Below are 12,441 nucleotides of genomic sequence, written 5' to 3' on the forward strand. Positions count from 1 at the left end.
TTATTATAAATTTTTTTAAATTTTTACATAAAATATAATAAACAATTTAATTTTTCTAAATTTTTACACAAAATATAATAAATAACTTAACTTTTATTTTACTATTTACAAACTATCTCAATCAATCTCTAACTCATTTATCATTCAAACCTCTCCTGACTTTCTCTCTCGTCGCTTTTTTCTCTTAGTCCTTGTCTTTCTAACGCAAGAGGAAGAAAACGAAGAGGAACAACCATTTCTCAAGCTGAGAACTGTGTGATTCAACAGCATTTCATTGCTGACTGCCCTCCTCAGACCTCTCTAACTCCACTGCCTCTCTCTCTCTCTCTCTCTGTCTGATACATAGTGCTATAATATATACACACATAAGTTTATATAAAACAAGCTTGCCATCAATTCAAGCAATAAAAAAGACCTCCTTTCCCAGTAAATCCCTCTTACCTACTCTCTCTTCCCCAAAATCTCTCTCACTTTGAGAACTCAGCTCGCTCCTTCATAGGTCCTCTCTCTCTCTCTCTCTCTCTCTCTCTCATTCTTGGTTTCCCTAGCTAGCTTTCCACTTGCACATTTCTGTCGTTTGCGATGGAAAACTGAACGTGAGGATAAAATTTAGGCCTTTTACGAGAAGAAAAAAAAATGAGAGTGAGAGAATTGCACCCACTCTGCTGCATCTCGCTGGAGAGTCCCTGCGGCAGCCTCGGGGACCAATCGGCGGAGGCTACGGCGTCCTCCCTGTCCAGGGCGAGGAGCTTGCCGGCGAGTCTCGCGTTGATTCCCGGCGGATCTGACGGCAATGCTGGACGATCCGAGGCCACTGTCGCCGGTGTGCTCTATAAGTGGACAAATTACGGCAAAGGATGGAGATCCAGGTGGTTCCTTCTGAGGAACGGAGTCTTGTCCTACGCCAAAATTCGGCGCCCGGAGAATCTCAATCTGCTGACGCCAACGACTGATGACGTCAAACTGATCGGAGAAATATCCACCAATCGGCTTTCGAGAATGGATAGTGGGAGAAGGAAGCACCAGAAAACCGTTGGCATTGTCCATCTCAAGGTATAATTTGCTGGAGTTTTGGCGGTATAGCACAAAAACAAATTTTCCATCGTAGGAAAAATTTCGATCCCAAATGGTCACGAAGGAGTCTCACCAATTCTGTCATTTTTTATCTAAAGATTTTCCCCCTCTGGTTCTGAATTCTGCCAGATAAAAAATAATAAAGAATGAGAAAAGAGGGGCTCTGGTATCCGAGCGAGGAAGCGGAAGAACCAGGGGTTTCTGGCACTTCCTCTGTTGGTGGGTCTGGTGATTTCAATTTCAATTTTCAACTTTTTTACAGTTTACTGGTTGTCAATGTATAGTGGGTCACATCAGCAGGTGGTGAGAGAGTTTGTGGATAGGCTGCGTTGTAAAGACTAGGTATTACCCTGTGGTCACATCAGGGGTCGATCATTATTGGTGGGATTTGAGCTCTAACTTAGCGCTAATCGGTCTCGGCCTGCATCGTTCTCGGGTCTGCTTTCTGAGATTTTCCTATCCTTCACAATGTTATCTCATCCTCGTTTAGTCCAGTCGTCTTTTTCCTTGTTGCAAAGCTCCCAATACCCATTTCTTCAGTCAAGGTGAGGAAGTTGTGTGTTTTTTTTTTCCCTCTTTGGGATGCCGCTTCCTTTTGTCCTTGAAATATGGTACTACCATCATAGAGAAAGACGTGAAGCCTTCTTCTCCCTCTTTAGAAAAGGGATAAGTGGAACCTTGCTTTGATCGGACGGTAGAGATGATATGTTTTCTGTGCAATTACTGAAGTGGGTTTTTGTTTGTTGCCTTCTTTTGGGAGTTTGTTAACTTCGTTTGCTTTGACTTATTGTGGCGTTAATTGGGGGGATTGAGTGGTTCTAAACTTCCAAGTCGCTTTTTGAGTTTTATTTTGAGCTATTGATATCTGAGACTTGGGTCTGATTTGTAGCGATAGAAAACAAAAGAAAAATGTGGGGACTTTGAGACCATTCTGTCGGATTTCATATTCAAGTCTATGCGAACACTGTTTAGGAACGAGAAAATGAAAAAAACGTTACTTTTAGGTGATTTTAGGCATTGTCTCGCAGCAACAGACTATCCCTACTAGTTCCCAACAATGCCTCCATCTCTTGTTCTTTCTGGCTTCTTTTGCCCTTGAAAATCTTGAAGCTTTTAGGGTTTTGGAGATGTTCTTGGTTTGAGTTTAAATATCTGGATCTCCACACCGGCGTGGTGAACATACTGTGGGTTTAGTTAGGAGTTTGGAAGCCTTGGTGCTTTTGCAGTAAGAATTCGGCTGTAAAAGGAGATAGGCTTCGGCTACCACTTGGGGCGTTTTCTGGTTGGTAGATGGACCGAGTCTCATTTGGCTATGTCTACAATTGCTGCATATCTTTGGCAGACTATTATTTACATTATCTGTTATCAAGGATAATATCTATCTTCTACTTACCCAAAAGGAAAATCTATATTTTAATTCATTTTCAAGAGAAATTGTCTGTGATAGTTAGTCTATTAATTGCTATTGCTTTATTGAATTTATGTTACCCTGAAGAGATACATTTTCATTCCATGTGGAACAATGTGCTGGTGCCAGCCTGATATTTAGAAGGATTCATTTGAAACTTTTTTTTAGCAGATCTCTTCTTTCCGGGAGAGCAAGTCTGATGATCGGCGGTTTTATATATTTACTGCCACGAAGACCCTTCATCTGAGAACTGATTCAAAGAGTGATCGGGTGGCTTGGATACAAGCTCTGGTCTCAACTCGGAGCCTATTTCCACTTCGACCACTAAATGACAATTTCTCCCTGGTACCAACTGATTTGTCTATATCAACAGAAAGACTTAGGAAACGCTTGCTTGAAGAGGGAATAAACGAAAACCTGGTAAGCGATTGCGAACAGATCGTGCTTTCAGAATTCTCTGAAGTACGGGGACAGCTTAAAGTTCTTTGTGAAGAGCGATCCAATTTGCTCGACACATTAAGGCAGTTTGAGGTAAACTAGTGATTCCATTGCTTTGTCAATTTGGGCTGCGAACTTGGGGGTACTTTTAACTTCTTCTTCTTCTTCTTCTTCTTCTTCTTCCTTGCCTCGTCAAGTCATAGGATACCATGCCTTCCTTGCATGATCCTTGATTTTCCTCACAGAATCTTCCAAATGGTGCCGTTACTGTTCTTTGTTAGATATGTGCGAACCATTTAACCAATTTTTTGCTGTTTTTATTTTTTTTGTTGGTTATATTTTAACATGTTCAATCTGCATTTATCTCCTCGTTTGACTCACCCATCTTGATCAGCCTTGCTCATTATATGGGTATGTTTCTTGACTGATAGTAGCCCAAACGAGGGCCTAGCTAGGAAGGCCATGATCCCCCCATATTTGATAGACCTCTACATCTTTTTGGCAACGAGCACCTGCATTTTGAATTAGTTTCGACCATTTCTTTATGAAGTGGACATATGATTCCTGGAATTAGCTTGTGTATCTGCTATATTTACTTTGCACATGCAGGCAGCTACTATCGAAGCTGAAGCCTCTGGAATTCATGAAGGTGAATACAGAATGACCAAACATGAGTTTTCCGGTCTTGGGCGTGGAAAATACAGTGGTATATAGGATGTAATTTGTTACTTTTATTGCCTTTTAGTTTTCTTCTTAGATATTAGTTGAACGTTTGTTTGGTGGTTGTTTTTTAATGAGTAAATTTAGTTAGTTTTTATCGTTTTATATATTTATCTATTTTGTAACAATTAGAAACTAATTCCTTGTCGAGCAAACAGATCAAGTTGAACCTATATTTGGATCATTTGATCAAAAACTCTGGAAATGGAACATTGATGGCTCCCTTCATATACATTACTGGAAGACATTTCTGATAGAACTTTAGCTGAAAATTCCTTTTTAATTTGACAACCCAACTCACTAATAAAGTATATACTTCCATCTCTCCCTCCTTTGTATGTAGACTAGTGAGCTCTAGCTGTAAATGTTAATAACCTGTACGTAGGTGTCCATGTCAATACTTAAAAAAAAAAAAAAGGTGTCCATGTCAAATCAGAGCTGATGTACAATACTTGTTAGATCTTTGATGTTTTCCTCCATCTAGTGTTTAAGATCTATCCTGACCTAGCATTTAGAATGAAATGGCTGTATTTTGATCACTAGCAGTTTATCTGGCATTTAATTGCACTATTTCATGGTGTACTTGGGGGTAAGCTCTCCCTCTCTCTCTCTCTCTCCAGTAAGAAAAAGATCGTTTTTTAATTATTTTTAGAGTTTTAACTTTTCCCTTGAATGATTTGGTTAAAGTTGATTGCCAATTTGTGTATTTATCTAGAGTCACAATTGACAAGACCAAAAGTAATTTATTGATTATTTTCTCCAAATTTATTTTGTTGCTTTTGTCTGTAAGTTTTTGTTTAACTATAAAATACAGATAGCAGTAATGATAATGAATTTGGTCTATTAAGTAATTTTTGGATAATGCAAGGAAGTAGCCAATTTCCCACTGTCTCTTCACACTAATATCTTGGTTTATGTTATAGTTTCTTAGCATGTCTACATATATCTTGACATTTATAGTTTATAGAGTGCAGCACAACTGAATCATCAGATGATATTGAGAAACACGAGCTTGAGGAATTGTCGGATGGAGATGAAATGTGCTTCCATGATACAAAAGACTATTTTATTGAACCGACTGCTAGTTGTGGGCTTACAAAAGTAGTTTCGAATCACCTGGATAATTATAGAGAAGCTCAATGTGAATCTGATGTAGAGAAATTGCAGAGTAAGAAGGAAGGTCGGAAGTCCAGATATCTGGACTTTGAAAGGCGGAAAAAGCTTCCCGATCCAGTTGAAAAGGAGAAAGGGGTTAGTCTCTGGTATTTGATCAAGGACAATGTGGGAAAAGATCTCACACGTGTTTGTCTCCCTGTTTACTTTAATGAGCCACTATCTTCTCTTCAAAAATGTTGCGAGGACATGGAGTACTCGTTTCTTTTGGATAAAGCATATGAGTATGGTAGAGTGGTAAGATTGACATGCATTCCTTATTAATATATAAATTTAGTTTCTTGGTATACATATTTCAGGAAAATGAGTTCATGGTTGTCCATGCAGTTGAATCATCCTAGCCACTCTGCCTATCCTTCTTTTCTATCCTGCATTATTGTCTTTTAATGGGTGTTTTGTGGATTTGGAGGGGAAGTTGATTGGATCCATATTGTTTCACCTTGTAATCAATATGAATTACTTGGTGCTTTTGGTTATGGCTCTATTATAGGTTTTTTTTTTTTTTTTCCTATAAACAAAAACATTTGAATATAATATGGCATTACTCCTGCAGACAGTGCCTATCATTATACTAAATGCTAATTTGCTAGCGTATGAAAGACGTCACGTTATCATTGCTGTTTTATTGATTACATGAATGTTTGAGTGGACCTCATATTATTACGGAACTTATTTTATCTTCATAAACTACTGTTACAGTTACTATGTAACCATTCCAAGCTTGGCCGGGTTATGAATTTGATTTTTCCATGCCTTTCATGAGAAGATACAACTGTTATTATTATATTTAAAGTTTTCCCTACAATTTTTTATCAGTTACCTCTACATCATGGTCTTGCATACCTATTAGCTGTGCAACTTTGGCTTGGGTTGATTTGTTCACAAGATTAATGAATTAAGCTGACAAACTTGGTTTTAGAATACTTGCCTCATAACTGAATGTAACTGGATATAGACCCAAAGCGAACCAAGCCAAATATCTTCCAGTTGGTTAGGGTTCCTCTTGTCACTTTTTACTCGAGGAACAAAAATAATAACATACTAGTGTATTAGAAAAAAGAGGAAAATAGGAACTTGACCCAGTCAATCTACAAAGAACTCTATGCCGAATACTATGCATTATCTTATATTGTTTCCTCTATCACCCTCTACTATTGTAACCTGTATATAACCTGTAGATTATAGATACAACGTTTGGTTTGGTTCCGGTTAGGTATGGTAACTTGACCCCTTTGCTAAAGAACTGAATTGAATCTTTTAGGTCCCTTTTGGCCCCATAATAAATGCAAATTAGTTGAGGAGCAAACCAGCCCTAACTGATTGGTTTGAGTGCAGTACTGAAGAAATCTGTTGTACGCCTGACTCTTATAATTGGTGATGTTTTTGTGAAATAGAACATGCTGAAAGTTTATTTTTTAGACATTTTACATGTTTAGTACGGTTACATGCTTCATGAGAATCAAAGAATTTAACTGTTCAGAAATTTATTGAATCTGACATTTTGCTTCACGGTCCCATGTATCATGCAAAATCAGGGGAACAGTCTCCAGAGGGTCCTGAATGTTGCTGCTTTTGCGGTTTCTGGATATGCTTCCTCTGAAGGTCGCCACTGTAAGCCGTTCAATCCTTTGTTAGGGGAAACATATGAAGCTGACTATCCTGAGAAAGGAATTCGATTCTTCTCTGAGAAGGTACTGTATCTAACTGTCCAACAATTTGCTTCTTTTCTGAGAAGCAATTAACAGCAATTGTAATGATCTTAAAATGGAGAACATGTGTACTTACATGTGTAATTATTAGTTTCAGACAATCTGGCTTCATAAGAAATTTGGTAAATTTGAAAAAAAAAATACTTTACATGGAACTTCCTCTACAATAAAGAGAGAATCCGACCTATCATTTTCCATAAACTAAGAAACTCATCTAGTAAATTGAGTAAAGGATAGAGCCCTCCAGACAATGACAAGGACATATGGCACCTTTATATGATCTGGTAATCAAATGACCAAGTGCCACAAATCACAATTCTTACCCATGAAAGAAAGATTCCAGAAAATGAAACGACAGGTGGTCCGCCTTTATGTAAATTGGTAATCAAATGACCAAATGCCACAAATTCCAAACATAAACCATTACAAAAGGCTACCAGTAGATACACTTGGAGGAAAATGTCAATTTCAGTCCAATGACTATAAACCTATTTTAAGGAATCTTCCATGAATATTTTCTTTAGGAAGATTGAAGATTCTGTATGTGGCTCAAGAATAATTAAAGAAATCAATTATTTAAAATGCAGATGTGTTCTATGAGAATCTAAGATTGTGATCAATCTTGTATGTGACATTGTGATCAAGCAATTGACCGTAATCTTCAATTCAAAATATTAAGATATTATGTTGATTGAAACAGGTCAGTCATCACCCAACACTCATTGCCTGCCACTGTGAAGGCAGAGGGTGGAAATTCTGGGGTGACAGTAACATCCGCACAAAATTTTGGGGGCAGTCAATTCAGCTTGACCCTGTTGGAGTTCTTACTTTAGAGTTTGATGATGGTGAAATTTTCCAGTGGAGCAAGGTGTGTGCTGCTGCCTGATTGTGTTTGTGCAAAATATTGACTGCTCAATTTGCTTGATCTTGGATAAAATGTGGTAGGGTGCCATCCTATCAGGATTGTTGTGGCATCCCTCTTTTTTTGCGTACTTTTGTTGGCTTTCTCATGGATTCGAACCGTTCAAATATCTCCGGTAAACAAAGGTTGAAGTACTTTAAAGCCTGTACAAATTATTGAAGTAAAATGATTAAATCTCGTGGTTAGTTTTAGAAGACATATTTTGGTGCTTATCAAGGCCACAAAAGCGTATAATTTTTTAGTTAAAAAAGCACTGGGTTTATAATTTCTTTATAATTTCACTAATTTCACTCTCATATATGTTCTCCTTAATCTATTAGCTAGAAAGTTAAAATGTAGTAAAAGCTGACTCAAAATATGTATTAGTTAGTTCATTAGGGGTACTCTATTATGGGCTAGGTGTTCTCTTGTATACACCCAGTGTTCTTGGTTACACCTATTGATATTAATAAATTTTTACTTATAAAAAAAAAAATATATGTATTAGTTAGTGCCTTATCAATGTTGACGGGTGTTTATTTCCTTTTCCATTTGTTTTTAGAGATATTCTAACACATGATCATGCTATTTATAGGTCACTACTAGTATTTATAATCTTATCCTTGGTAAAGTGTATTGTGGTCACCATGGGACAATGCACATACGTGGTAATCGCCAGTATTCATGCAAACTCAAGTTTAAAGAGCAGTCTATTCTTGACCGGAATCCACGCCAGGTTAGGGATGCATTCTATTTATTGGGAATACCATTTTATATGCTTGATTGTTTATGGTACTTTCTAGTTCTCTAAGTATCGGGAACATTCCAGATGCTTTTAATTCTGTTAACTGCTTGGTGACCCTCCTGTATATAGATCTACATGTTTTACCCCTAGTCTGGATGCAAGATTCATTCAATTAATCCTACATGTACACAGGTACATGGATATGTTGAAGATGTTATTGGAAAAAAGGCTGCCACTGTATTTGGGAAGTGGGATGATGGTATGTACTATGTTAATAATGACGGGAATGGCAAGCCAAAGGATTGTACTCCTTCTGATGCATCATTGCTATGGAAAAGGAGCAAGCCGTCTCCTAATCTTACTCGATACAACTTAACTTCGTTTGCAATCACACTGAATGAGCTGACACGAGGACTGCAGGTAGACACGATGTATTAAAATTGAGTTTTCATGTGCATTTTCATTTTCCTCGTATGCATGTCTAATTGTTTTTTATAGTTGTCTGATCCTGGGTATTTGATCACGGATTAAGGAGAAGCTCCCACCCACAGATTCGAGGCTCAGACCAGACCAGCGGCATCTGGAAAATGGGGAATATGAGAAGGCAAATACAGAGAAGCAGCGTTTGGAGAGAAGGCAAAGAATGGTATGCTTAGCTGCTCTTTCATGTCCAATTGAGCAACACATATTGTAGCTTCATTTGCTAATTTTTGTCCCTGTTTCATGTTTTATTAACTCAATGTGGCATCGACAAATGTCTGGCCAAATTTTGGATGGGTTTTTGCTTTTAATGGGTTCTTGCCTGTGTACCTGTGGTCCTGCTTGTCAAACTTGCTTTTGTGCAATCATAGTTTAACTAACAGTACACCTGAATGCGTAGTAGAACTTTAGGTAGTTATTTGTTTGTTTACTTTTACTGAGATTTGAGCTCAGGAAAGAATGCTGAATAGTGTGGAATGATATAAATTGGCACGCTTTTTGCCATAATTTATTTGATTTTGTGCATTATTGATAAGATGTGGACAATCAATATAAGCAACAGATAAGAAAGAGATTTAGGAAACTTAAAGAGTATCAACTGACCTATTAGACAAAAGGTACCCAGACTTTGACAACAGGACTGAATCTTTCTTTGTAGTTGATCCTGTACTGTTGAGTGTATGTAAAGTTGTCTTGCTTGTAATGGTGCATCAGTGAATTCGAGGTTAACAGTCATATATTGTCTTGAAAATGCCGTGATGGGCATTGATAGCAGAATTATTGGAGAAACCATGGCAAGGCTGACTGCAACCAACGGAAAGTGAAATGAGTCCTGTAACAAGTCACATGATGTTCTGGGGTTTCTTAGTCATGTAGATTTCGCCCAAGTCTTACATCCCTTTTTTTTTTGTCAGTAAAGAAGAAAATTTTATTAATGAGAAAAGGCATAGCCCAAGTCATGTGACATATACAAGCGCAATACCTATGCGTGAAGTCTTACATCCCTATTCTTCTGTCTCCACTGATTCTTGTCATGTATTGGGGAAGAATGTAAAGACTGTTAAATTGAAAAATTGTCAATCTTAGTAGTGAGCATATCTAGCTTTAGGCAAGGCCTGGTTTATATTTTGTTGCCCCCCATTTATATGAGCTTTAATTTTATTTAATTGCTGATCCCATATTTTATGTTTAGAAAAATTATTTCTGATTCGTTGTACCCCTTGTGCAGTCAAGGAAGTTGCAAGAAAATGGATGGAAGCCGAGATGGTTCCAGAGAGAAGGTGATGATGGACCCTTCCGGTATGTTGGCGGGTATTGGGAAGCTCGGGATCAGGGAAAATGGAATGGATGCCCAAATATATTTGGTGAATTTAATGAAGACCTGGTTGATCCCGTGGAAGTGTCTTTATCATAGTTGAGGTTCGTTCATACTCTGGTTCAAGTCATGCCTCGTCACAACCTTTCCTTACTTTGCTATCTTTTGCGCCTTTTTAAAATCCAGTTGTGTGATTCGCACCCTGAGTCTTAATTGAAGCAGCACGATTATACCTCATTAATTTTGGTGGAAGGAAAATCCAAAGCCTGTATCTTGTTTCCGTGGTATTTTCTTTTCAGTGAGTATTGACAAAAGAAAAAATAATCCTTCCAGTCACAGTAAAAAACGAATAAAGAAGAAAAAAATAAAAATAACTTCTCCCCGTAATCATATTCTCAGTGACCACATGATCAAACGTGCATTATATCGCATGGTAAAAAGCTCTCTTACCATTTCAGCACTGGACCTGTCTGTTGGAATTGCGTAGCAAGTTTTTAATAGACGTGATTGTGTTGTTGTTAATGCAGGAAAAATAGATATCCTTTACAAGTATTGTTTAGATAGAAGACTGGGCAAGAAATATCCTGGTTCTTTTTTGAGGGTGCCAAGAGTTTGGTTTGAGGCTGATGAAAGCAAGCAAATCCACAGAGGCATTTAAGCGAAGCTCTCATCTTTCAAGTCTACGTCAACTGTTTGTTAGATCGTCAGTATAAGTGGCCTGATGTTTCATCTTTTGAACATTCTCATTGTCTGCAGTGTGCAGTAGATTGTGTAATGTAATCTCTCCCTCCCTCTCTAGTCATTAAACTGTCCGAGCCACGGGCCGAGCATTAATTTCATATTTATGTGTTCCCTTCGTAGAAATAAAAGAAACAGAGATGCATTTTTGCAATCATCGTGAAAGTTTAATATGATTGTTCAGGCTGTTAATAAATTTTCCTCTATTGACCATGAATGTCATGTCATCAATCTCAATAAAGTTAGCCTAGTACTTGTAGCTGATTCAGGCCGGTCTTTGGGTGGGCCTTTTGTTATAAAGCAATTGTTACAAGAAATCTGAAAGATGACCCAGAGTGTTGGACGATCTTATCTCCTACCTTTTTTTGTCCTCCGTGCCTCCATATTTCACAGGCACGAGTTCTCTATTTTCATCCTTGTTCGTATGAGAGAGACTGCTTTCCAAGTTACAACTGTGCAAAATTTTAGCTGCTTCTCCCAACAACCAATTCATCATCCTGTTCTATAGCTGTCTTCAATAATTTGCAGATTCTGATACACTTTTCGTAATGGGAATGAAAGGTAAAGGGCCGTTATGGTGCCCATACCTAGCTAGTCGGAATAGTCCATCTACCTACGAAAGAAACCTCGTATAGAATTCAAGTCCATTGGTCCACGGTGTTACCTAATGGAAAGTTTGTCTAGCTAGCCCATGTCCATTGAACCACGGCGCTTTTGGAAATTTGAGGTGTTCCATTTTAAGGGAGTCTTAACTCATATCGATCATAATATATATTATAGGTTAATTATATTTTGTCCTATCAAATTTTTACTCAATTTACAATGTACTTACGAAACTAATAATTATATCAAAGTAGATCCTCAAATTTTTAAAACTTTCCAATCCTCCTATTCGTCTACCAGCAGCGTCAAATCTAACGAAAATTTACAGTAAAGATATAATTTTTATCTAATTTATTATCATTGACCATATACAATATAAAATAATATATGCTATAAATTAATAATAAATAATTAATCATTAACTATTTATAAAATTATTTTATACCTAAGTTGCAAGCAATTATGAATAATCTATGTACACAATGAAATTATTTAATATTCATCATGAACCATATACAAATTAATAAAAAAAAATTATTTACTGATTAATGATTTATTATTAATTGATAACATATATTATTTTATATTTTATATGATCAATGATAATAAATTATATGAAAATTACATCTTTACAATAAATTTTTGTTAGATTTGACGCTATTGGTAGACGAAAATGGGGGATTGAGAAATCTTGAAAGTTCAAAGGTTCACTTTGATGCAATTATTAATTTCGAAAGTATATTGTGAATTGAACAAAAATTAAAGGGGGTAAAGTGTAATTAACCTTTATATTATATATGCAGTGAAAGAATTTGCAACATTAATCTAATCAGAGTTCGCATAAAACTAAATTTCATGAGTGTCGTCCTGTCAAGCTAGCTAGCCGGCACTAGTACTACTGTTTCGTGCTGGGGGTTTTTGAATTTATTACACTCCACTTATAACAAATGGGCCGGTGGGGGGTAACGTTTATACAGTAAGTAAGTAAGTTAATTGATCAATACGGGAAAGAAATGTTTAGAGGTAATTGAAAGAGAAAGGAAAACCGAAGCGTAGACTAATTAATTGGTTGGTTGAAATCGAGATGCGTTCGTCATTCCTGATCTTTGGTCCATCATAATATATCCCTATATATCA

The 12,441-nt window shown here is 37.0% G+C and overlaps 1 protein-coding gene across 9 annotated transcripts; it reads left to right on the forward strand.

Annotated features, from left to right (window-relative positions):
* Window positions 1-201: 201 nt before the first annotated feature.
* Window positions 202-10,914, forward strand: LOC109011472 (oxysterol-binding protein-related protein 2A-like). 9 transcript variants are annotated; one of them, XM_018992745.2, is made up of 11 exons: window positions 205-1,053; window positions 2,651-3,013; window positions 3,530-3,569; window positions 4,608-5,050; window positions 6,349-6,504; window positions 7,223-7,390; window positions 8,019-8,159; window positions 8,361-8,588; window positions 8,695-8,814; window positions 9,877-10,067; window positions 10,491-10,914. In XM_018992745.2, the coding sequence occupies exons 1-10, from the start codon at window positions 637-639 to the stop codon at window positions 10,060-10,062; spliced, it is 2,262 nt and encodes a 753-aa protein (XP_018848290.1). In that variant the 5' UTR covers window positions 205-636; the 3' UTR covers window positions 10,063-10,067; window positions 10,491-10,914. The 9 variants fall into 9 exon arrangements, with proteins under 9 accessions (XP_018848295.1, XP_018848290.1, XP_018848248.1 ...); XM_018992703.2 differs by having other exon boundaries at window positions 206-1,053; window positions 3,530-3,626; XM_018992722.2 differs by having other exon boundaries at window positions 206-1,053; window positions 2,654-3,013; window positions 3,530-3,626.
* The last annotated feature ends 1,527 nt before the right edge of the window (window positions 10,915-12,441 follow it).

This window comes from Juglans regia, chromosome 2 (genome assembly GCF_001411555.2).
Source record: "Juglans regia cultivar Chandler chromosome 2, Walnut 2.0, whole genome shotgun sequence".
NCBI classification, from domain to species: Eukaryota; Viridiplantae; Streptophyta; class Magnoliopsida; order Fagales; family Juglandaceae; genus Juglans; species Juglans regia.

Excerpts from the sequence above, each read along its gene's own strand:
- LOC109011472 (XM_018992703.2), top strand. The coding sequence starts at position 637 with ATGAGAGTGAGAGAATTGCACCCACTCTGCTGCATCTCGCTGGAGAGT. Across the intron at positions 3,627-4,607 it reads TGGGCGTGGAAAATACAGTG|AGTGCAGCACAACTGAATCA; the intron begins GTATATAGGATG and ends TATAGTTTATAG. Across the intron at positions 6,505-7,222 it reads TTCGATTCTTCTCTGAGAAG|GTCAGTCATCACCCAACACT; the intron begins GTACTGTATCTA and ends TGATTGAAACAG.